This window comes from Brachionichthys hirsutus, chromosome 17 (genome assembly GCF_040956055.1).
Source record: "Brachionichthys hirsutus isolate HB-005 chromosome 17, CSIRO-AGI_Bhir_v1, whole genome shotgun sequence".
Classification (NCBI taxonomy): domain Eukaryota; kingdom Metazoa; phylum Chordata; class Actinopteri; order Lophiiformes; family Brachionichthyidae; genus Brachionichthys; species Brachionichthys hirsutus.
Window position 1 is genome coordinate 8,795,055 of NC_090913.1, and position 24,550 is coordinate 8,819,604.

At 45.9% G+C, this 24,550-nt stretch overlaps 3 protein-coding genes across 3 annotated transcripts; 2 read left to right on the forward strand and 1 right to left on the reverse strand.

Moving 5' to 3' along the window:
- The first annotated feature begins 293 nt into the window (after positions 1–293).
- mxd4 (MAX dimerization protein 4) lies at positions 294–14,308 on the forward strand. The gene is made up of 6 exons (XM_068751334.1): positions 294–417; positions 865–964; positions 3,543–3,572; positions 12,604–12,718; positions 13,785–13,947; positions 14,058–14,308. The coding sequence occupies exons 1-6, from the start codon at positions 354–356 to the stop codon at positions 14,255–14,257; spliced, it is 672 nt and encodes a 223-aa protein (XP_068607435.1). The 5' UTR covers positions 294–353; the 3' UTR covers positions 14,258–14,308.
- A 3,828-nt stretch (positions 14,309–18,136) lies between these two features.
- Positions 18,137–22,486, reverse strand: LOC137906723 (PRELI domain-containing protein 1, mitochondrial-like). Its single transcript, XM_068751010.1, has 6 exons — positions 22,378–22,486; positions 21,526–21,712; positions 21,101–21,326; positions 20,281–20,394; positions 19,804–19,882; positions 18,137–18,986 (listed from the first exon to the last, which is right to left on the reverse strand). Exons 2-6 carry the CDS (start codon positions 21,615–21,617, stop codon positions 18,886–18,888), a joined length of 612 nt encoding a protein of 203 aa, XP_068607111.1. The 5' UTR covers positions 21,618–21,712; positions 22,378–22,486; the 3' UTR covers positions 18,137–18,885.
- Positions 22,487–22,889: 403 nt separating this feature from the next.
- ndufb6 (NADH:ubiquinone oxidoreductase subunit B) lies at positions 22,890–24,329 on the forward strand. The gene is made up of 4 exons (XM_068750597.1): positions 22,890–23,136; positions 23,625–23,717; positions 24,042–24,086; positions 24,186–24,329. Exons 1-4 carry the CDS (start codon positions 22,960–22,962, stop codon positions 24,249–24,251), a joined length of 381 nt encoding a protein of 126 aa, XP_068606698.1. The 5' UTR covers positions 22,890–22,959; the 3' UTR covers positions 24,252–24,329.
- Positions 24,330–24,550: the final 221 nt, after the last annotated feature.

The following is a 24,550-nucleotide window of genomic DNA, read 5'->3' on the forward strand; positions in this document are numbered from 1 at the left end:
AAGGCGGGATCTCCGGCTGTTGCTAGGGTATGTCCGCGATACCTTTAACGCTGTCAAACCAATCACAGCGTACTTCGTTGACTTCAGCTTTTCCATTGGTCGGCACACACAGAGACCACGCCCATAGACCTCTTTGATTGGACAAAGGGGCGATCACTCACGCCCCCTGAGTTTTCGCTCGGTGCTGCTGTTGATACTAACTAGTTTGGAGTCGCCAAGACTCAGAACTGATCACAGCAGCGCTAAACACATCTCTCTGACAGTTTTTAAATTTCCATTTCACTACTTCATGACTTGTACATTAGTGTAGATAGAGTCCTTCTATTTTTTTTATATAACGAGACAACAACAAGATGGAGCTTAATTCTCTTTTAATTCTACTGGAGGCTGCAGAGTACTTGGAAAGAAGAGACAGAGGTATTTTTAAGCTAAATTGACAAATTGACCCGAACTTTTATCTTGATTAACAATTAAGTCGCTTCATATCATAGCATACGTCCCACATTTATTAACTTTGCTCGCGGTATTCGGGCCACGGTTTGTTTGTGTGTGTGTGTGTGTGTGTGTGTTTGCGCGTCTCACGCAGCGCGGCTTGTTTTCGTTTCGACGCTTCAGAAATGAGAAGGAGCGACAGACAGTAAGATAGATACTCAAAATGCTGACTGTGAAAAACGACATGCTAACATTACCTCCGGGAAATAGCGGGGCTATGCAGATTCACCATTAATCGATTACATTGTAGATCGATCGACTGTGTGTGCTCCTAATAAACAACGCTCATCTCTGTCTCGATGACAGCACATTTGTATTCCTGTACCCCCCCAGTACATTAACATTCACCCCCCCCCCCCCCCCCCCCCACAGAGGCAGAACATGGCTACGCGTCTGTTTTACCGTTCAGCAGCGACTTTGCCAGAAAGAAAACGAAAGCCTCGCCAATTTCCAGAAAAGCTCCGAACAACAGGTAAACATGTTCTCTTGTTTTTGTTTGTTTGCTTGCTTGTTTAAATATGTTGCGCGTTCCACGCGCACGCGGGCGTGGACGAGCTGTTTTCACGCACACTGCCATCGTTCTCCTGTCAGGGCTGGGCTCTCTCTCTCTCTCTCTCTCTCTCTCTCTCTCTCTGCGCTCTTGTTTTGGTTTCTCCAATACACACACTGCCACGCGTACACTGTTAACCCCGCAGCTGCTCTCTTTCTGCGCGCACACACACGCACACGCACGCTGAGGGTTCATGGTGGTTCTCACCGTAGATCTAAGCCCCCCCCCCCCCCCCCCCCTCCCCTGATTTTGAAGTCAACAGATAAGCATTAAATTCTTCATAGCTGGGCCTGAGCTGCAGAAAGGCTTTTTTATTCGAGGTGACCTTATTAGTGCTGTGGTGCAGTGGTTAGCAAGGTTTATGCGTGTGGAGTTCTGTGCGCTCCTGCTGTCCAGAAACATGCATTACAATGAGGTCGTCTGTAAAAGTGTGAAAATAAGAATCAGATCCTTTCAGTCGGTGAATGTAGCCGTTTAGGTTCTCATAAGGTCCATGTAAATACGCTCTTCTGTGGTTATTTTTAGACTTGCAACAGTGCAATCATTCCTATGTCATCATAGTAGAGGTGCTTTGGTGTAACGATTTGCCAAATGTGTCCATGTCAATCCAGTTTTACTCCTAAGAGCTCCTTTCCTGTTGTCAAATATTAGTTTAGGGAAGTATGGCAAGCCTGAATGTCCCAATAGTGAGTGACATCACGGCGTTAATATCTGCTTTCACTATCATCTCGCTCTATTTTACCGTCGACTCTTGTGGATTTGAATATGATTTTTTTTGTGTGTTTATATGACACAAATGCGAAGGCAGGTCGGGGTGTGCACGGCGATGTGCACGGCGATGTGTACGGCGATGTGCACGGCGGGTGTGGTGGCTGACACAAGACGGCTACACACTGCGACGGACGACGTTGGGCTTCATGCAGCAGACATTCTTTCCCCAAATTCCTCATTACACTCTCCAGCGTTGTGTTGTTGTTGTTGTTGTTGTTGTTGTTGTTGTTGTTTTAGCCCCTCAGGATGATGGGAGGAGTGAAATAGAAATGGTTTCATCTTTGAACTTTAAGTGGTGCTTTCATTTAAAAGAAGAAGGCGCTTCAAAAGGACAGTGATCAAACCGGCCGTGACATCTTATCTATTCGACCAAATGAAAACAGATGCTACGTGCAGAGAGAGACCATTGCGTGATATTTACATAACATGCAAAGGTGTGTGTGTGTGTGTGTGTGTGTGTGTGTGTGTGTGCGTGTGCGTGTGATAGCCTCCTGCTAACGCAGGCCTCCGTGCATTCCCTTCCTGGGCTTTATGACAACCTGGTAATATGTCCTGTGTCGTAACTCCGCCCATTTCAGTCACGCAACCTTCTCCGCCATGGGATGAAGCCTTGTTTAGCATTTGGGGGTCACGTTATTAGAAGCCGTGCACGACCCCGTGCTCCTTCTAGGACGATCCTGTGCAAAGCGCATTATCCCATTAGCCCGGTTGCACTGGTAACCTGCGCTGTGCGAACGCCTCGACCTCCTCGGTACAGCTGTGGGAACAAGGGGAAACTCTGAAAAGGCCTGTTGTCTGCGTGCGTGGCCTTCTGTTGTGTCTGTTTTTGTTTGTGTTGCCGTGGTATCCATGGCGGGCCGATGAACAGAGGACTTGTTTCAGCTTCCTGCTCTCGTTTGCGCATCAAGATCGGGGCTCTCTCTCCCCGGAATAGCCCACACGCGGAGGAATTCTGCAGCGTCCGGGCCTTCAGACGCCCGATTGTGTTTTCAAGCAGCGCCTTTGCTGCTGTTGGGTCGCCATGCATCAACAAGTGCAGCGTGTGCGTGCTGTTTGTGCGAGCGAGGGGGAGGGGGGGGGGGGGTGGCGTGCGGGGTCAGAGATACGGCAGGATGCTTTGGGGCCTCTGCTGCATCTGTGTGACAGAGATCTCACATCAGGGCCGGGCAACGAACCAAAAAACGTATCAGAATCGCATCATGTTCAGTCCCGCGCCGCCGCCGCCCCGTCCAACTAGCAATCACTCCACCATAAAATGAATGTAAAGCGGCATGGATGACACAAGCCCAAGCACGAGTCTGCAAGGTTCCCGAGTACGGGGGGCCTGGGCCTAAAAATAATATCCCAAAAAAGGAAATCAAATAAGACATTGAATCTCACAGGTGTGCGTTTTAAACGCATGAATGTGCAGCGGATTTGGGCTGAATTGGAGAAGTATAATGTTTTCTCCAGCAAGGAGTCATCTTAGTATTCAAAGGCCACCGTGAAGCACAAACGATTCTGATGTCGTATCATCTCGACACGTCTCAGATCTGTTGTTTATTTCACTCTCTCGTGTTTTGATCCATCATGTGCTTGCCAGACTTCGTACGTTTTGATTGTTTTTTTCTCAATTGATTTGACATTTTCTTTTTTTTTGGGGTCATATTCTGACGGTAGTTAACCCTTGACCCCCCCCCCCCCCCTTGCCGCTGATCATCGACTTTTGTGTTTTTTTTTTTGCTTTCAGATCATCACACAACGAGCTGGAGAAACACAGGTAAGCTCACATCTCACGCTCACAAGTAAATGTTTGAAAATTGCTCATGTCTGAAAAGGAATAATAAAGCGATTATAATAAACCGATTTCAAGGTTGATTTGGTCTGTCTCCGCTTCTCGGATGGGATGAATGCTACCTTGTATGGAAAGGGGAACCCTGTCAGGCATGTGATGATCCGGCCAAGACTGATGCTGTGAACTCGGGCAGACTCGCAGATAACACGCAACTCGACGAGCCTTCCATGCACAGCGAGCAGCTCAAAAACAGTTCGTTTTTTTTAATCCTCTTTTTGCTTTTAAGCATGCAGCCTGTCATATCTTTGCTCAGTTGGAATCACAGGCGTCTGTTTTCGGTTCAGCTACAGGGAAAGTAGAAATCCTAATGGATTACTTGAAGTGAGCGAACGAGCTAAGCTTATTTATTTATTTGTTGCTTTTTTAAAACAAACAAACAAACTGTCTTCCAGAGGGGGTTTAGGAAACAGCTGATGGGCGGGGCCACATGCGCGTGACACACCGTCACTCTCCTCCTAGGGATCGGCGATTGTAAGACGCACGTCTGAGAGTGAGTAAGACGTGTTTGTTGTTCAGAGACGGACAAGTCCAGACGTATTCGTCCCTGACCCGAGACAGCGATGAGACGATTACGCTTGCACGGCGTTGAGACACGCCGGTTACTTCACGTCCGGTGACGGGCGCGGTGGCCATTCACCGACGACGTGACGTCCAATCAAACTGACGGACACAATCGTCAGGGAAACGTTACGTAATCGGTTTACTCATATCCTTTGTCGTCATAACGATTCTTTAGAAAATACTTTTAATGAAAGCGTGGAATCTTACAATCCTCCACCAGAAGCCGGATCATTTCATTGTTTTGTTATCCGTGACAGTTCCTATGAAAAAAATGCTTATTTTCAAATGACGGACCAACAGATGATTATTGTTCCTGTCGTTTACAAAGCAAAACGTACAAATATTTGCTTTTCTAACGTGAGGCTCTTTGCAGTTTTCTTTCGTTTAGTGTGAATTATATTGAATATCCTGACAATAGGTCAGCCAAGACAACGTTGCGGTTTGGACTGTGCCTCGTCCTTGTCATCATTTTCTTATTTTTAAGACACCAAATTCGATCATATCTTAAAATGTAACCAGGAGATTGATTCACGATGTTCTGTGCTGCTGTTGTGCTTCTCAGGATGTGCGCTGGGTTTATTCCTGATTCACTAAACACTAAAAGTGTTCATTGGTCCTGTTCAGCCAGTTTATTCAGCCCTGTCTAAACTTAAGCGATGTCATTTCCAACATTTTGACCTCTTTCACGCCGTCCAACTCCATTCCAGGGAGGTGCTGGTGTTTCAGCCCTGACTCATTCAGTAAACGCGTCTGTCTGTTAGCTTTGTTTGTTGGAGCGCAGAGGATACTATATTGCTTCTTTAAATTCCAAGAGTACCAGTCAAGGGATAGAGAAGGCCTCACTGGACACGTGGTCTTCTTATAAAGAAACCGATGCCGATTCCCGACAGATAAATACCGACACCGAGCATTTTCCGGAATTAAAGAAGGTAAAACAGTCTCAATTTGGCAACATATTTATTACAGCGTCCAAAAATCAATAGCATCTTTTAACATTTGATGTTTATTTGCGTTCGGTACGTTTCCCTTTACTTCTGATCCGTTTGAAACGATGTACTGCCGGCCTGTAATATCAGAACGAGTCCTTTGGGCGAGTGCCAGCCGCGTCTCACGGGCGATGCCTGTCCTGACATAACCTCCTTCTGTGCTGCAGCCAATGGTTGCTCTGTGCAGATCGGCTTGCGGGCGACTGCAGCTCTCTCTCTCTGCTCATTGCATTGACGCAGGCCAGCCCGACGAAGCAGCGGTGGATTTGGTATTTCTGTGGAACCAAATGATAAAGACGTGATCCGGTCTCCGCTGCTGCTGCTTTCTTCATATTTCTGACTCCATCAGACGACTCATCCACACCACAAGTTTCCTTTTCTAGAAAAGCCAAGAAATTGTGAAAGTACAGCGGTTCTGATTTCCCACGTGTCACCTGTTTACAGGAAATCTGAGCCCATTTGTTTAAGACCTGCGCGTCTGTTATTTTTGAGAAAAAAGAAAGAAAGAATTTGCAGCGCTATTTTTATCCCTCCGGCGACAGACATCGCCCGTTGCTGTGTGCTCTCGGTTCACTTCGGAATCCGCTCACAAGGGCTTCTCTCGTACACTGAATGTCATAAGGCAGATAACGTGCAGTAAATGCGTGACACAGGATCAGGTGCTTAGTGTTTTTTTTAATTTTTTATATGATCTCCTCTCTGATTTAATTTACTGCCCCGGTGTCGTGTGTGTGTGTGTGTGTGTGTGTGTGTGTGTCCACGGGCCTGGCCGGGCTCCCGACGGAGCTGTCTGAGTTACCGTGGTGAGTTAGTGGGAGGGGGAGAGCCCACTTACTTCACCTTCCTGCGTTCCAAACTTTGTCTCCCTCTTTGTCCACGGGCCACATCTGTTTTCTCTCTGTTGACTTTTTCTTCCTCCTGCTTTGTCAAACCCTGAAAGTGTCTGAGTCAGCAGAAACCAGAGGCAGCGAGGAGGGGAGAGCGCTGAGAGGCCGCTTTGACATAAGATGTACGATCAGTCTTTGGAAGCACACACCCCAGCCAAAGCTCATGCACTACTCTGCTCCAAGGTATAGACGTCCTCAGACACACCGAGTTCTGATGGGCCTGTCAATCCTGTTAATCAACATTTTAATGCGACTTCTAAACGGAGAGTAGGCGACTAAATGTCTTTCTTTCTCTTTTCTTTCATGCCTCCCTGTCTGGGATTTGGTGTGGTGATCACATGATTGCAAATGATCACTTCCTCGTATGCTTTTCTCTCTCCGTCACACAGAGCCAGTGGTTGTCACGGAGACGTGCCGCGGTGCCGCGTGAAAGACGCGTCATTAGCACCCATGTGGTTATGTGTAGCGCTGCCACGTGGAACACGGGGAATAGTCCTCTGAAAACGTGGGGTTGTTGGTTCACTGGTCACGCTCTGCTTCAGAATGAAGCGCAGACAGACAGTCCTCTGAAGGGTTATTGCGGGGGGGGGGGGGGGGTTGTTGTGCGTTTTTGTGTGTTTAGCGCTCATCTTTTGTGCTCGTTCTTCAAATAAAGGTTTTCCTGTGTCAAAACGAATGAAATACGAGCATAATGTCACACCCGTTCTGCAACGCCAGGGCGTTCCATTCATGCTTTGGAACTGTTAACGCCTCTCGGGGTGTCACGGAGGGGGGGGGGGGGACTGACAACACTTCACGTCTTCATTGCATTCAGATTTCAGGGCGTAATAAAGGCACAGCAGGACTGGAATGGAAAATGCTGCTGAGCTCCGAGTCCCAAAGCGCTGTCCCCACAGCAGGCGGTCCACCCTGCGGCAGAGACGCTCCCCGGTGGCGGCGTTTCATCAGCAAAATGTCTCGGCAGGCACTTTTAATTCTCCGGGTGATTCTGTTTGTTCAGATACAACTAGCAGTGATTTCCTTCCTCATCTCACCTGAGACGACCATGAATTTGTCCAGGTGTTTTGACCAGCCTGTCCTGCAGTCGATGGGACATATAAACATTAAATGTTGAGACTGGGACAAAGAATAGGAATCATGGCGGTCATGAGCCGGAGGTCTCCATCACTGGATTCTGAGGAGATTCCTGCCTCTCTCAGGTCGAGGCTGTCTGTGGTTGAAGGTTGGCCGCAGACCTCCATTTATGCTTCTAACAGGGAAAGTGCACGGCACACTTTAAGAAGGAGCATAGCTTTGAGGAAAGAAGTGGGGAAAAGGACAGAGGCAGGATGAATAAAGCACCGACGGTATGAGTCTGAGGAAGAGGAGGGGGGGGGGGGGGGGGGTAGTGGTTTCTTCACGCGTCAAATGTCTCCTTGTGTTGTAATGATCGCCCAGTGCACGATGGGTCCAGATACTCAAATTGGACCCCACCCTTCTGCGCCGAAATTGCCGTGAACTCTTGCGGTAAACACGGGAAACTGGAAATCATCTCTCACGCCACCAGATTCCTGTCCCCTAATCATTAGACAAGCAGAGCGCCCCGCGTTGGGGGAACGTGTTTACTGAGCCTGTCGGACTTGTCTCTGCTAGTCGCTCCAACAGAGGCAGACATCGGAAAAGCAATGAAATATCCACTGAAATGATTCAGTGAATCGAAGACGCCCCCCCCCCCCCCCCTCTATAAATCCATTCAGACATCTGTTTCACTGGCATGGCCAGCGTGAACCCACTCTGCCGAGGAAGGGCTTTTGCCACTAGCTGTGTTCCAACTGAGGAATGTCTCAGCATGCAAAACACGCAAATAAATAAATCAAAATCAAATGAATCTAATTACTTGGTATTTCCCAGCATGCCCTTTGTTTTGTGGAAATACTAGGGAACAACAAGCCGCCTAGCGCTGCTGCTTCCTGTTTTTCAGTCATCAGCCAAGTATGCAGAGCTTATTCTCCAAGTGGCGGGGTAACCACTCCCACGGCGTCTGCTCTGCTGCCACGGTCATTTTTCTGCTTCGCGTGAGAGCGGAGTCATGTGAGAACCAGCTCTCTGTTACCGCCATCAGGAGACCGTGTTTATGTGGGACTGTCTCGTCTTGCAGTTGTCCCTGCACGCAGTGGGGTGGGTGTGGTGTCTCGTCAGGGAAAACAAATAAACGCTCAACCGAGAAGACTGACATTTCGTATCGGCGTGATAAAAACATCTCGTGTCTCCCGTCGGTCTCGGGGTCCCGCGGAGGACCGACCTCCAAGCCTTGTTTTTGTTCCGTCTGACGGCGCCTTAGATCTTAAATGTAAACTTGTTTGAGGCGGGGGGGGTTGTTTGTCAGCAGGCCCCTGGGTAGGGTCCCTAAGAATGTGCATTTTACACCGTGGGAACCTGCCAGCCAGATGTGGAGCCACTGGAAACCCAACACCCCATTTTATAGGGCATAAAGTGTGTTGTACCCTATTTTACCATAGAAAAGAGCAACAAAGAGAGTTTATTTTTGTGTGTATTTTTTCATTCTTCTATCAAATGAATTGCTGATATGTTGAAACACCATTGCGCACATTTTCAGTGCCTGAGGAGCACTAACAACCAGATGTGTAAACGGGTTTTTAAGACTACAGGGTAGGTAATAAAAACAAAGGTAAACGATAAAGTTATTACCTGAACTGACTTCCTGGTTCAAATTTACTTAGAGGTTAAGATTACACATCTGAAGAGGAAAATATAGAACTCTTTAGGATGAAGCTGTTATCGTTGATTAATAAATGAAAAAAGAAGAGCCGGACTTATCTTGTCTCAGCCTTTAGATTAGATTAGCTCCTGTTTACTTTGGACATTTTTAGATTTCATTATGGCGCTCGCCTATAGCTGAGCAGCAGAGGAGCCCTCATGCTGTTTTCTTCCAGAATGGGTTGTAGCACGGAGAGGAAAGCTTGCCGCAGCGTTTTTTCAGATGGCCTTTGCCCGTGGTTTGGAGAATTCGGCACCTTGCCAGACAAGCGACTTTGTCCTCAGCGCACGGGTTGAGGAACGCGCTCTGCTGCCGTGAGCTCATTAAAAAGGGAAGCGAGCGATGGGGTCAAAGGTCGACCGTTGGCACCGGTAGACCTGCGGGTGTGTGGACGCTGTGAGAACTGTGCATCCATCGGACAGGCGCATGCTGCTGCAGATGCACACTGCTCACCTTTGACTTTAAACAGCACAACAAGAGATTTCACAGTCGCTCTCCCTCCCAAGGCCCAGAATGTGAGCACACACTGTGTGTGAGGGAAACATGGTCTGTGCCCAACAACCTTGAAGCACAAGTCAGCAGTTTAATTAGCTCGTTCCAGTTTCTGGAGGGTGCAGATTTCTGAGCAAGAGTTCCCTTTTTCTCTCCTCTGCATTTGCTTTGTTTTGGCATTGAACGAGAGGGAGGAGGGGGAGGGAGGGAGGGAGTGAGGGACACGGATCAGACACAAATCATCCCGTGGTACCGTGCACGTGAGAGCGGTCAGGTGGTCACATCCCTGCAGACGTGACTTCAGAGCCGATCCACATTTTACTGTTAAATCCTTTGAGTGTTTTGGTTTGAAAAGCATTTAAGTTTCCATTCTACAATGAAAGATCATCGACATTCACAAGACAGGAAGCCGCCTTAAATACAAAACCCTTCTGGGACACGACACCAAAAGCCCACTTTGACACCGTCCGCAGCAGGAATATGAAATCACCTTCCTATTTTCAAGCTATGCATGTCTTCTCTGAGGCGATCTGAAAAACATTCCGTGACCGGGACTAGGTTTAGGAATAACAAACGTGAGCGAGGGAGGGAGGGTCCCGAGTCCTGACCCCGTGCTCCAAATAGTCAGTGCACTCTTGAAGACAAGTAGCGAGTGTGTCTGCTGGCGCACGTGCTGGAAGGCGGGGGCTGTCAGGGAAGCCCTTCCTGGTTCAATCAGACCCTTTCTTGCTGATATGCATCGCAAACATGAAGCTAATCTTGTACTGGAGCCACATTCAAAACAGACAGGAGGGAGGGAGGCGTGCGGTCCTGCCCAGACTTGTTGAAGCTGATTGTTAGAGAGATGGCGCTATTTTGACCTCAATTCTCAAAAGCAGCTGTTTGAATAGTTGGGAGAGAGCTGGGATCTTCTGAAGATGCTGGCGTTCCCTTTTTACCCCATTTGGAGCCGGTAGCTTTTTAACCACCTGTTTTAAAAACCTTCAGCCACAAACCGGACTACGGCCGGTTTGTTTTAAAAGGAGTTCATGGGAGTAAAACCTCGTGTGAGGACGCAGCAACCAAAGTAGACTCAAAGAATTCATGGCTCGTTACACTTTTCCAGCTTGTTTTTGCTGAGCTAAGCTAACTGGCTATGAGGCTACAGCAGAGCAGCATGATGTCAGACTATTTCTATAAAAGTTAGACGGCTCGTCTTGATGTCCGATGACATAAAGGTTACATTTCACTTCTTTCATAACACTTTTTGTTCATTTGTCGTCCCTTTTTATTCCATGACATCGATTAGAAGTGTTATTTCTGCAGGAAACAAACAGTGCACCCAACGTTTAGTTGTTTGTGGCGAAGAAACGGTTAAAAAGTGCATCTGTGCGAATGTCTGTCCTCTGCAAGGCAGGTAGTTTGAGGACGGGGTGGGGGTTGGGGTAGGAGTCAGGCGGAGTATTCGGGGGAACGCCTTGTTTTTGTTTTTCAGCACGAGAGGAGGGACAGAGGGAGGGTTGGGGGTAAAGACGGCGGCTCATTGGCTCAAGTTACCCTTCGGATGATGTGTGTGGAGCGCGGCTTCGTGCAGCTGAGCACACGACACTCAAAGAGGCCCTTCTCCAACTCGCCTCGGACCCCGGCTCCTTCCTGCCCCGCTTCCCCTGGCCTCGGTCCAAGCGCTTCTTGTGGCTCGACCACAGCAGCCTGGAGCTGGACCCCCCCCCCTCCGCCCCTGTCCTCAGAAGACACTTGTTTTCCAGTGGGATATGGGTGTGGTGTTGGCAGTGTGTAGCAAAGGGGTGGCGGGGAGTGCAGTTGCCCCCTGGGAGAGGAGGGGAGGGGGTGGGTGGGTGCTGTATGCACCTGTAGAGAGGTAAAAGGTTAAAGGATTATCTTTTTATGCTTTTATATAAGAGAATCCTGCACATTTCTAGAGGTGGATTCCGATCCCGGGAAATTAGAGCTGCAGCCACTATTTATGTCTTTGGATTATCATGTTTAGTCACTGAGATTCTGTTACCCACAGAGACGGGCTTACCTCGAGACAAACCGGGCCAGTCAGAGGGTCTTTATTTGTGCCAGAAGTACCGGCGACGCCCTTCCTGAAAAAGAAATGGGGCAAAGATGGATCGGGTTCTTGTTCGCTGGCCGATTTCTCCGGTCGAGGACTTCATTTATCTCATTGGGGTTTATTGTGGTTGCATTGTTGGAGTTTGTTTACCATTGAGATGGAGTTAGCCAATGGAACGGGAGAAGGGGGGGGGGGGGGGGGGGTAGCTCAGAACAAAGAAACGGTTCATGGACAAGCTTGACTAATGGACGATTAAAACGCCTTTATGAACCAACCTGAATGCACCAGGGACAGAATGGGGGGGGGGGGGGGGGGGTCATCTGCTGATACAAATAAAAGCAGTGCTTTGAACCATCCGTGCGGTCGGTGAATGTCTGCACACGCACACACACGCACGCACGCACACACACAGATAAACTTTTTGTCACAATCGTCTGCAAACGTCTAAATGCTGCATCCAGTGAGCTGCTTATTTGGATCTGAGGTTCGTGAGAAACTTCTCATGGCATAAAAAAAAATTAAAAATACAAATACTGTATATATACCGGTGTGTGTGTGTATATATATATATATGTTTGCACCCGGTCACTGCGGATGTCTGAACTCTGTCCGGGTTCTGTTTGGCTCAATGTGTTGCACTTCACCACACAAAGGGAGCTCGGGGTGAATAGCCACATTTGTGCAACGCAAACATATTTTTGTGGATATTTAATTCACGCGGGCAGATAAATGATTCGTTAAGTGTGGAAACAAGACAAGTGGAGGCCCTGTCGGCTGTTTCACGTGATCCACGTGTGGGTTGTGTAGTGAAAACAGCTCCTGTTGATGATGAAACAAGCAAAATCTTATAATAGGAATAAACCGAGGTCAGCAGGAAGCTTCGCAGAAATGCTAAATAACATGAACTGTTTTCAGCATTAGCTTCTAAATGCGGGTGTTTGTGCTGCAGACCAACGAGGAGCTGATCTCCCTGCAGTTTAACGAAGCCACGCAGCAACTTTGAACACGCACAATCAGCAAAGCTATTCGCTCCCTCCTGGAGAAGGACCGTGGAAAAACATTTGAAACGGAACCTGTAGAGCCCCCCCCCTCGATCATATCCAGTTGCCGTTCTCACTTGCTTGATTGTTAGTGTAGATGCCCCCCCCCCCTCACTATTTTGCCAGAGGACGTCTGCCGGACTCACCCTGATCACCCTGTCCTTGTGTGTTTGCAGACGTGCCAAGCTACGGCTGTACCTGGAGCAGCTGAAGAAGCTGGTGCCTTTAGGTCCAGACAGCACGAGGCACACCACACTGAGCTTGCTGAAAAGGGCTAAGATGCACATTAAGGTATAAAAATAACCCCGCAGGGGGGGTGGGGGTGGGGGAACAATCAGAAATAGAGGATGCGTTTGCAACATGTCCGTTTGTTCCTTTGTGAATCGCTACAGATTCGTCCAGGAACAATGCCACGGCTCCACTGGCACCGCCTCCCTGGATTTCAGCGTTTGCTTTTGTCTGTCTCGTATCATTGCCAATGGAATCTTTGGTTTCTTAACTGTTGGTGAGACTGAGGCCGTGTACACACGTAGCCATTTAAAAAAAAGTTAGGGGACAGAACTTTCCTCTATTTTCAGACATCAGACGAAACAAAGAATTTTTTATAATCAAGAAAACATTGACGGCGTGTAAATGATTGCGAGCTACACGATCGCAATCGTCGGGCTCGACTCGGTTTTCTCTTTTGCCTCTGCAGGATATTTAATAGCTGATCTTACGCTACATAATTGCATGTTAGGATTCTCACACTCTTTTCATGGACCATTACCTTGTTGCAGCTCACTCACACACACACACACACACACACACACACACACGCACACACACACACACACACAGAGACACGTGAGACGCTGTTCGCAGCACCGGCAACATGGAAGGGCTTAAAAGCTCTTGTAGAAATGTATTTATCCTTCAGGTCTCGGGAGGGGACGAGCCTTGAATCAAAGCACAACACAGAACACTCTGTACTGAACGGCCTGTTTACTGCATTGTTTTAACCCTTCACTTCCTGTTTATCATGCACGGCTCCTCTGCTGAGACGAATGTTCCTAATGTGCGTCATTGTGTCGAGTCTTCTCAGATCACAAGGGACCTTTGAGTCGCCAACAAAAACTTTCATATGCAAATAACTACAATATCGAAGCTCGTATTGAGTCACAGATTTAAGAGGTTTTTTTTTTTTTTACTTTCAAATCCGCTTAACTAAAAACCCAACTTCCTTAGTACATGTTTGAATTTAATATTGTTGAATGGAGATCTCCGTGTCTTTTACGGATATGTGATTGACGTGTTATAACATCAGTAGCCGCTAACGCTACCGTTGCCCTTCTGCCACCAATGTGTGCTTCTGCAGAAGCTGGAGGAGCAGGACAGGAAGGCTTTAAACGTGAAGGAGCAGCTGCAGCGAGAGCACCGCTACCTCAAACGCCGCCTGGAGCAGCTCTCTGTGTCCGGGTCTGTGGAGCGCATCCGCACCGACAGCATGGGCTCCACCATTTCCACCGACTCGGAACAAGGTGAGAGCGGATCGAGACTCGTGCTACTGAAAACGTTGAATGAATTGCAGAGAATAAAAACCGTTTTAAAAACCGAAAATAACCCGGTGCGTTGTTCTCCTTGCGCGCAGAGGTGGACGTTGAGGGCGTGGAGTTCACCCCGGGCGAGGCGGACAGCGTGGACAGCATAAGCGAGGGCGAGGAGGAGGAGGAGGAGGAGGAGGAGGAGGGGGAGGAGGAGGAGGATGACCACTACAGCCTCCAGAGCAGCTCCAGCGACACCAGCTACACGGCGCCACATTCCCACAGACTGCAGCCGCACCACTGTTAAGACGCCGTGTGGAGCATCCATCCTCGCCATCCCCCCCCCCCCATGCTTCCCTCCCTGACTATTTTCAAATGCCAACGCTGCCCACTACCGACATCCACCAGTTCACAACCGTGGTCCACCCTGAAAGCTATTCCTCCTTTCCTTGCCCCGCCTCTCCAGGAAGCACATGGGGCTAAAATGCCACTGACGCCTTCCTGACCCCCTCCCCCTCCCCCCCCCCCGACCGCTGACCCTACCTCACCCTATCCTGCCTAACCCTGCCCCTCGTGCCACGCCCGCTACCGTCACACTGACCGCATAAACCCACCCTTGTGTTGCGCGGCCTCAGAAAGGGCGTAGCAGAATTTGTTGTAATTGGGGGGACTTCTGCGGTTTAGTGGACAGATTTGACTTGTTAATTAAGTGTGTGTGCGTGTGTGTGTGTGAGTTTGTGTGTGCTCGAGGGAGTTTACGGGAGATTAAATGATTAATCTCATTAACGCAACGATACACAGGAAGGGCTTTGCGCCAGTTTTATGACGTAAAAAGGAAAAACACTTCTGTTTATTTGCAACAGTTCTTTGCACCATCTCTCCTTTACACAAGAACATTTGACAGCAGTCGCTGTTGAAACACTCGACCGCTGAGAAATGGTCAAAGGTTTTACAGGACGTTTGACATTTTGGGAGCTTCATCTAATTTCCAAAAAAGTCAAGCCGCCCTTTCAAACATTTGCACTTCTGTGGCAAAATAGGACTTTTTTTTAAAAAATTGCTTTGTTCACGGCGCTGCTACCAAATGAGGCTCATTACTGGCAAAAGGAAGAGAAGTGAAAATGTGAGCTGTAGCAGAGGAGAAAGGAAGGAAGGAGGATATACTGGACGAACCCTCGTGTTTCTGGCTGGGCTGCCGAACCACTAGTCACCATTATTACCTCAAAATTAGAAAGGCCCAAAATTAAAATCTTGATTCATATCTTTTGTCTCCTCAGTAGCAAATTGATGTAGCAATAAACACAGGAAGAGTGTTAAAGTGATTCTGGCGCCAGAGGGGGGACTTTCCCTCTTTTAACCCCGTAGATGATGAGTGGGCGCTAACGGAGAGGCGACCTCCTTTGACCTGTTCGCCAACGCATCCCTCTCTCTGCTCCCAAAGCCATTTAACCAGGATTTGTGCGTGTGTGTGTTTGTGTTTTTTTTTCTCGATTAACAAGTCAAAGCTGGAAAACGTAGAGAGAAAAATATAGCATTAGAAAACGAATCGCATTAAGTTGGACTTTTTCATTTCCCGAACAGGACCCCACATTACTTCCTGTTGCGTTTGGCTTATTCCTGGAGCATATGGGTACTGCTGGAGACCAATGTAGATGCAATCCCTTCTGGAACACGTCTTTAACTTATGCACAATAGTCACTCTGGACTGAGGAGGCACGTCTGTTGCACTCTGACCATTATAAAAAAAAAATGCATTTGGTCTCAGTCTCTTGCGGTCTTTTAAGCTTGGTGTCCCAACACTTTAAAAAAAAAGAAAACTTGAAAAAATTCCGACCAGGCCTCTGAGGCAGGTCTTGCATAAAAAAATAAAAACTACAAAAGACTCAAAAGAAAGAAAAAGCCGTGAATGAGAGAAGCTACTTGTCACTCTAAGTGAGGTTAGCCAGTGGAGTCTATATTTCTTGTATTAAATTTTTTATTATATTTTCCTAAATGTTCTCTTGTAAGGAAAAGACAAAAAAGAGTGAGTATATCTATCAAGATGTGTGTATATATATATATATATATAATATGAGAGACAGACAGATATGAGGCCAGGCTTGTTGAAGAGAGAGTGGGGGCAGGGGAGCTGATGCACTGGCCCCTCTCACTTGGGTGACTCTCCTGCTGTCATTCTGTGCCTTGGTAAGCTTAACACCCCCCCCCCCCCCCCCCCCTGCCACACCTTCAGTACCTACTCAGGTCAAACTCCACCCCATCCCGTCGTCCTCCCTCCTAACGTCTTCTAAAGCCGGGGGGGGGGGGGGGGGGGGGGGGGCGTGCGAGAGCCTCGATCCCAACCCTCACCACGCCAAAACACTTCAAGCAAGGGCACTTGAAGAGAACATGTCATTTTAAATACTTTTTAAGACCCTTTGGCCTGTTGTGGTTTCACACGCCCTCGTCCAGACACTCCCCCAACCCTCTCGTCTCCCAGCAACCATCTCTGTCAGAAAGAACACACACTGGTAAACTCCCCATGGCAGCTTCCAGTCGCCCCAAAAGGGTCACCAACAGGGTTCAAAACTTCTGTTTCTGTTTTGTGTCATTTCACTATTCTTGCATGTTGACTGTGTTCGTGCAGCGGGAGCCGCCGGGAGCGGAGAGATAAAAGAATCATCCAATCGACGGCAGCTTCAAACGTTATCCTCGGCGCTCCCGGTGGTCCGTCCCTAACATAGTGTTACCCATCGATCAGGGGGGGGGGCTCTTGAGACACAGCAATATTACCATCGTGTGCTTTCTGAGTGAGGGTGGGGGTGTGGGGGGGTTTCAGACAAGCAGGTGGTTTTTGCTTTTGACTCTGTGGTGCATTTATTCTTTTTTTTTTTGTGACCAACTCTATATTTTGTTTTGATGAAAGTTACCTCCTAGCTGCACTCTCTCCAAACACTGCAGGAGGGCAAACAAAAACAATTGAACTAAATAAGCTTTTTGGAAAAGCTGTATTTTTTCCTCTCCTCTTCTTTTTTTTGTCTTTCAGAGTTTACATTCATGTCAAATGATTTGTACATGACTGTGTGTAGCAAAAAAAAAGTCCTTATTCAGTTTGTTGATTCAATGAACAAATTGTTTAAATTGTATATTATTAATGGCATCAAAGTGATTCTCTTGCACAGAACCTCCCTGTAAGAGACGTGTGAACGGGATGAGATGAGATTAGATGAGATGCCAGGGCCAGATATGAGATTATAATTTTTCAGTGGCTGTCATTGGAAATATGTACAGAGCACACGCTCAAGGACGAGTTTCTGAGTAGCTTACTGGACATGGTAACATTTAGTTTGAGCACAGGAGGGGGGGGGGCAGTGTTTATGGAAATTATTTTAATGATGTGCCTTGGAAAAAGTTATTTTCTTAAGAAAGAAAGAAAAAAAGATGTCGAGATTGTACCAATTAAATCCGGGGGGGACAACATCCCACCAACCTGCTTGTAAAAATCAACCGGAAAACTTCAGAGAAATGTTATTCCTGCCAAATAAAGTCACTTTTGAACGTTCCCTTTATATAATTCCAGATGAATAACTTTAACTATATGTAGCTTCCTGCTTTCTGGTACCTTTATGCTTTTTTTCTTTGGGTTTTCCTCTCTCTTGCTTTGCATCCTTGGGTATTGGATGATGCCCTACAGTCAGAACACACCAGCGTTATGGGTTGATCTATTGCCCCTACCGGCGCCTCGAGGCTGTAGAGGAGCAGGCCGGGGGAGACAATGGGGGGGGGGGGGGCTGAAAGCCCTGTGCAGAGTAGGGAGAGTTCTGTGCCAGAGACCTGTGAATATGCTCCTTTTAGCGGATGTGTAAGACACATTCAGAAGATGTTATATAAGTTCCTTTATTCTGTTTTGTGTGTGTGTGTGTGCGCGTGCACTAGTACCTGGTGCTGGCTACATCTGAGCATCTGAGTATTCTCTCATTGTAATATAATTAAAATGTTTTATACATAAAGCGGCTGCAGCCTGATCATTGTCTGTGAAATGTCTGTAGAGTCAACAAAAGCAGCGGGAATACGCAGATGAAGGTATCCTGGGGGGGGGGGGGAGGGGGCTTGTTTGCATTGTACAGCTGATATCTAGTTCCAATTCTCAAAATTTAACTCTTAACTTACAAAATGAAAGAATTCAAGAGGCTAAATTTAATCCCATTTATTAAATCACAATTCAACAATGAGAGAACAAGACAAATATGTGCTCTGCGCCTCCGTTTAAAGTCCAGTTATTTTTTACAAATATATGAACGTTAAAATGAATCTACATAAAACCCCGTCCAGCTTAATGTTTAGATAACGCTTCTAACAAAAAACAGAAGTTCAAGTCTTACAGTAGAAAGTTTCATGAGTGGGAATGTAAACACTTGCATCACTATTTCAGCAGGATTCCCCTGGACTGCTGCACACTTCTTCTTCCTCTTCCAGTCATTCTTGTCTCAGCTGTCCTAATAATGGCAAAATGACCCCCCCCCCCCCCCGGCCACCAACGTCACTTCTGTAAAAGTGATGACCAAGTCTGTATGATTCATTATAAAACATCCCTTGCATGTACGATAAAACCTCGCTTCCCGTGTTTCAGTCACTCTGCACAAACTTGATCTTACTGGCATTAAAATAGTAACAGAGGCTGAGAAACGCATTTTGGTCTGGTGCTCAAAGCATGTAGCCGGTCACAGTCTGAAAAGTTTCACAAAGGCTGTCCAGTTCATGCTGTACGCAGAACCTGAGTCCTGAGGTTGAAAGGAAGCGGGGAGAGGAACAAAAGAAGAAAGATCCAAGTTGAGGAGAGAACTCAGTTGCAAAGTTTTGAGAGAACAAACGTCTCGGACGCCTTCCGTTCAGTCCGGATTTAGGAAAGGCATTGCGTTGATGTCATGTTTCCTGTACGCTTCTTCCTCCGGTGCACCGTCAGACGAACTGCTGGGGCTTCTGCGGGACGGCGGCGGCTGAAGCCAGGCTCTTGGCCGCGTCCTTCACGGTGTCCCTGAGCAGCCGCTGGGGACTCTTTCCTGCGGATGAGATGGGCGGGACAGGATGAGGATGAAGACTTCTGAAGAGCCTTTCAAACTGGGACTGAGCCGATGTGAGAAGAATCTCGAACCATGTTAAAAATGTCTTGTTTACAATCATGGCAGAACGATTAAAAAAAAACATAGAAAAATTAGACAAAAATTCATTTCAAAATTAAAATATAATTCAGCTAATTTTTTTTAATTTTTATCACAATCATATTTACATAGTGTGGTAGATTGTAGTAAAATTAAAGCTCTACTTTAGGACTCTGGATCGGTGTTCATCTCAAACAAAGACTTCTACTTCTACCCCTGGAAGAACTCCTCAGTCTTTCTGCTTCGCCCGTCCAGGACAGACTGAGCTCGTATCAGCAAACACAAAGGACAGCAGCCACTATCTCTGCTACACAGCCTAGCGTCTGAGACTCATACGGGGCATCATGTGACGACCCTGGATGGGGTCTGGGATGGCGGATGGATGCCCCCACTGCTGTCATACTTACCCCAACGCTCAGCCTGATGCCAATTCCTGCAGTGCCATCAACAAAGGGGCAGTGGGAGAGTGTCATTTCAGAACAGTACGCTTGCATCAGCACAAATCCTAAGCGATCGGGGCCGGCTGCCAGACGAGGCGACCGCCTTTCTGGTCCCATTGCTCTCTGCTGACTGAAAATGTGCTTTTCGAACTGTAAAGCTTCATTGATTTCTCATCTTATTTACATTTATAAAATGTACATCAAAGTTAAAAATAGTCTGACTCTCATTTTCTCCTTCCCTTGCAACTCTCTCGTCTTCGCGAGCGACGCCGACGTACCCTGCAAGTTGGACAGTGCGAATTCCAGCCCTTTCATGGCCTTCGCCTGGTTGCTCTTGAAGCGGGCCAATCCAAACTCCTGGGGAAAGACGGAACAGGAAATGGCTTTTCATGGAGAAGACGGCAGGAAGAACAGCGCCTAGCTAACATCCCTCTCTCTCCCCTATTCTCTGGGGTAATTAAAACAAGCATGGCATCTTTCACTTCTGAAGCACAACTGATATATATATATATAAATATGTGGAGACATTTTAAATCAAGAATGTATTCATAACGTGACTATGAATACATTTATTTGCCTTTGCAATTATCTTATTGCTAAAACATTATTGTGCAGATCTGACCAATAGAACTGAACAGATTCTTTCTAAAGCTGATCAATATACACTCTATTGTAAAGCATTTGCAGTCTAGGACAGCCCAGCGTGGTTATATAAGCAAGTAATTCATTACTTCGAGCACCCAGAGTACAAGTACCTGAATGGGTCTGGAGAAGCCGTAAATACTTGAGGATATCCACGCTTCCCGTCTGAGGTGGGTGCTCGCCGGCTGCTCTACTGAGTCTTGGAAAATGCATCGCTCCTCAACAGACTGAAGTTGGAGAGTCAAAAGAGGGTCAGCAGGTTGTAGAGCAATTTGAATTTGTCATGCAGCTCAGGAAGAAAAGCTGATAGTGAGAGTGAAAACCTATTTAATACAATATTTCATATTGTATTAAATTAATAGCATGGTACTCATAATGCCATCATTGGCACTAAAATGGGGTTTACAGCAGGAAGAGTGTGCCTCCATATTTTTAAACTCATGTTCAAGGTCCTCCTTCCCTGTGAGATTACATCTCAGTTCTGTTCAGAAGGCCGTCTCCTTTGAAGTCCAGACTGGCTGAATTAATATTTCCTCCTCCTTTCGAGACAGCTACAGCTAATAAAACATGTGACTGCGCAGAGCAGAGTTTAGTCTTTCAAAGTCTGCCAAGTGTACCGGGATCAAGCAGAGAGAAAATATAACCCTACTGAGTCAAAACTGACTTTATTTTTGGACATCGGCAAAAAATAACATTTGAAGCATAATTTTGAAATACAAATTGAGCATGACTTTTTTTTTTTTTAGCTCATTTAGGGGAAGTGGAAGCTACGAGTTACCATAAGTCACCGAACTTGTGAGAAAACCGTTGCCAAACTGTTTCTTACCCAATTTATCATTCATTCCGAGTCGTGCTGTCTGACAAACTGGGGGTTGAAAATCAAATATTCATAACAAAAAGGGAGATCTAAAAGCAACACGCGATCAGCCCCACCATGAGAGTTGTGTGGTTCAGGTTCCAGGTGTAGGTCGTCAGACTCCTGTTGCCCGGGTCCACAACGGAGTCCTCGACGATGTACACAGAGCGAGACATGCCGGAGGGGAACAACCGCTCGGCCCAGCGAGGAAGCCGATTGGTCTTCGTTAGGAGGCGTCTCGAGAGGAGACGGTGGTCTGCTGTCACCTCCCGGTACACAACGTCCTCCGTGAGAACATGGGTGCTGGATGAGAGAAAAAACACACGCATGTCAGATAAACAATGGTTGCTGAACGCTACAGAATAATAGCACTCATTGATCATTTGCATACGCAGTTTCAACATTGCTCTTGTTGATACTGGATATTAAAGGATTCCCTCCTGCCGACACATTACTGCTAAAAACATTTTTGACTTCTCTGGTGTGGTAATTATTACAGTACCTGTATGGATTGGGGTACTTCTGCCAAAAAGCAGAGACAACATGGTCCCACATGCTCCTGATATCAATGTTATTACAGTAATACTTGACCATTTTTATCTCTCAAGTCAACGCTAAGGTCCCATGCTGTGATTACGCCAGACAATGAATACTTGGGCGCTGACTCCATCCAAAGTCTGGCGCAGGTCCTGAAGAGAGAGAAACGGAGTAGAGCATGAAAATGTGCATTTACTCTCCAACAAACGTAGTTGTTTTTTTGATTACTTATTATGTAATAACAGTGTGGTAACTATTTTTCTAATCGCTCTTGATATATTGGCTAGGTTGCACGCTAACCAGCACTTGTACAGGAAGCTACGGTTGTTTTATAAATAAAGTTGAGTTGAGTTTTTTGCCCCCAGTGTTTTATATATATATATGAGCATGACTAGTTTATATCAGAAATTGATATTTTCCTGTCTGAGATCCATTATTGGTCAAATATTACATTTACTTTAGTAAAAGCCACCAACAAAAAACAAGATATTCGTATTAATAATCTCGATGACGATTAATTTTCAACTTGGTGGATTTTATCACAGCGTTATGACACCTCCGTAGATAATTAATAATTAGGTAGCTTGCTAGCTTCTCAAACTAGAAATAGAAAAGTATTAGCAGTTTTAGATGTAAATCTATAATACTACTGAGATTTGGATGCAACAAACCTAATTGTATATAAAACTGTTTAACAGACAACACTGCAGATGATTTGACAGCCGCTCTTTGCCAGCGCTAATGAAGAGCAGCTAGCCTTAAATCATTAAACTAAATGAAAGATTGAAATGGTTTGTGCCACTCCGGATAGTCTTACCTCTGGTGACTGCTAGTAAAATAACAGACTAATATAAATCCTAGCGAAAGGCTCGTTCTTTACAAAAAGACTAGCATTAGCTAATGTCATCCATAATCCTACGTGTGGCAAACTGGAGAGTCAACGAAAGCACTACCAGAGCAAAGACGCGACTTCCTGTGATTTCGGTTTTACAAACCAAATTCAAAGGCACATCGCGCCACCAACTGGACTGGAGTGTAATAACGCTGTCGTCTTCTTCGTTAGTATTTGTCAAATTACATCTTATTGGCCATGACGTCTAAGATACATTAACCCATGTAACGTAGTTCAATAAAGTACCCCCCCCCCCTCCATTTTTTTATTAAGTCTGAATTAAAACATATTGAAATGTACGGCAGAGTGACTACAAAGATACGCAAATGAAAGCAGCTTCCTTTGGAGGGGGAATAAAGGACGTATTCTTCCGGTCCACTAGGGGTCGCACCACATTTAGGCTAACTATAAATTCACTTCTCTTCTTCTCTGTTGAAATACTTGCCGTCAAGGGGAAGGAAGCGTCCTCCACGGTGTCATTGTAGGTTGGATCTGCAGAAATAAGGCATGTCTGGGTACACCCCAGACGAAAAGCTCCGTTTGGACCAGTTGACAAAGCTACGGAGACAATGGCTGAAGGACCAGGAGCTCAGCCCGAGAGAGCCCGTGATACAAGCTAAACCTGGCCGCGTCGCTAGATTCTGGGCTAGCTTTCTGGAGCCCAAGACCCTGTGGAGACTTTACGTGAGTGCTGCTACACAGCTAATGCTAGCTAGCAAAACAATCAACGACACATTTCAGTGAACCAATTGTAGGCTAAGGTTTAGACTAGAAAAATCAATGCTATTAAATATTATATATATATATATCTCAATATGTTGAATGTTCACCTGCCTTCGGCCTCCTCAGGCCTATTTACATTCGTGTTTGTTTGGATCAGACTTTGCAATTTTCTCATACTTCCAGAAAGAATGACCAGAATAGCCAAATCAGCAAATATCACATATCTGCAGTAGTTCTCTCAATCTGTGTGGCTTAGTGTTTGAGTCAGTTTATGCTATAAAGGACAACATATAGGTACATTTGGTGGAAGCATGCATCTTCATTAGTCCTCTGTGACAGATGTATATTCAATTTTTGAATCATTTTATTTCGCATGTACATTCATAATGTTCTTCTCAAATGTCATTTTTAATTGTGTTTGACTGCCTGTAATTTGTGTCTCCGTACAGACCTACAAAGCATATAATAGAGGCATTGCCATATTTACAGGCGTCTTGATACCTGCTTGGATTATTCACTACTGTGTGAAATACCATGTGGCGGTAAGTAAACCGAAGATGTTAAGCATTATTTGTCACAATTGTTAAACAAATGAGAAGTATACAGAATAGAGATCAATCACATGTTATTAATGTGTTACTTATGTGGTGATCTAAATTTTATGCAGACATATTTTTAACATTTATTTACTCAAAGACCACTTTAAAAATCACAAATATGCAGCATTGGTTGTATTAAATGTTCTTGATTCTAACATTATTGGATTATTATTGTTGTTTGCTTCAGTATATGAATAAAAAGTTCGGTTATCTGACAATGTATTGATTAATAAACTTACTAAACAATGATGTCATTCTCCCCCACAGCCACACCCAAATGGCATTGTGGGAGTGAAACCCAGATTGTTTCCAGTAAGTCTCAATATTTAAGAAACAATGACCTGCTCTCTCACATGTTGTAATTAAGGGAAATATTATTTGTAATATATTTATTCCTGTTTCTGTGTTTAGGGCGACGTCATTATGGAGACGGGTGAAGTTGTTCCAGATCTCCCTGAGACTCATGATCATCACTGAAATTGAAATATTTCATTAACTGTCTTCATTTACTGTTGTAAAAACTGTACTGCATATGCCAGTAAAATATTACAAAGTTATTCAAGAGTATGACTGATTTACAAATGAAAGTTAATCACTGTTTTTCTTGCGTCTTCCGGGGTAATCGGTTGTGTTCTTTTCAAGTTCAATAGTACATCAGTTTAAAAAAGAAAAATTAAAATGCTTACTTATGTAAAGGACTCGGGAGCATGCTGTAAATCAAATTTTAATAATTCATTTCTTTATGAAGTCAAGTGGGTAAATGGGTTAAAATCGAA

What these genes read in the sequence shown, in the direction of transcription:
- LOC137906723 (XM_068751010.1), bottom strand. Translation starts at nt 21,617, where the DNA reads ATGGTCAAGTATTACTGTAATAACATTGATATCAGGAGCATGTGGGAC. An exon ending in TGAACCACACAACTCTCATG is followed by an intron (nt 20,395 to 21,100) that starts GTGGGGCTGATC and finishes CTCCAACTTCAG; the next exon opens with TCTGTTGAGGAGCGATGCAT. An exon ending in CGCACTGTCCAACTTGCAGG is followed by an intron (nt 18,987 to 19,803) that starts GTACGTCGGCGT and finishes TCTCATCCGCAG; the next exon opens with GAAAGAGTCCCCAGCGGCTG.
- mxd4 (XM_068751334.1), top strand. Translation starts at nt 354, where the DNA reads ATGGAGCTTAATTCTCTTTTAATTCTACTGGAGGCTGCAGAGTACTTG. An exon ending in CTTGGAAAGAAGAGACAGAG is followed by an intron (nt 418 to 864) that starts GTATTTTTAAGC and finishes CCCCCCCCACAG; the next exon opens with AGGCAGAACATGGCTACGCG. An exon ending in GGGCTAAGATGCACATTAAG is followed by an intron (nt 12,719 to 13,784) that starts GTATAAAAATAA and finishes GTGCTTCTGCAG; the next exon opens with AAGCTGGAGGAGCAGGACAG.
- ndufb6 (XM_068750597.1), top strand. Translation starts at nt 22,960, where the DNA reads ATGTCTGGGTACACCCCAGACGAAAAGCTCCGTTTGGACCAGTTGACA. An exon ending in AGACCCTGTGGAGACTTTAC is followed by an intron (nt 23,137 to 23,624) that starts GTGAGTGCTGCT and finishes GTCTCCGTACAG; the next exon opens with ACCTACAAAGCATATAATAG. An exon ending in GTGTGAAATACCATGTGGCG is followed by an intron (nt 23,718 to 24,041) that starts GTAAGTAAACCG and finishes TCTCCCCCACAG; the next exon opens with CCACACCCAAATGGCATTGT.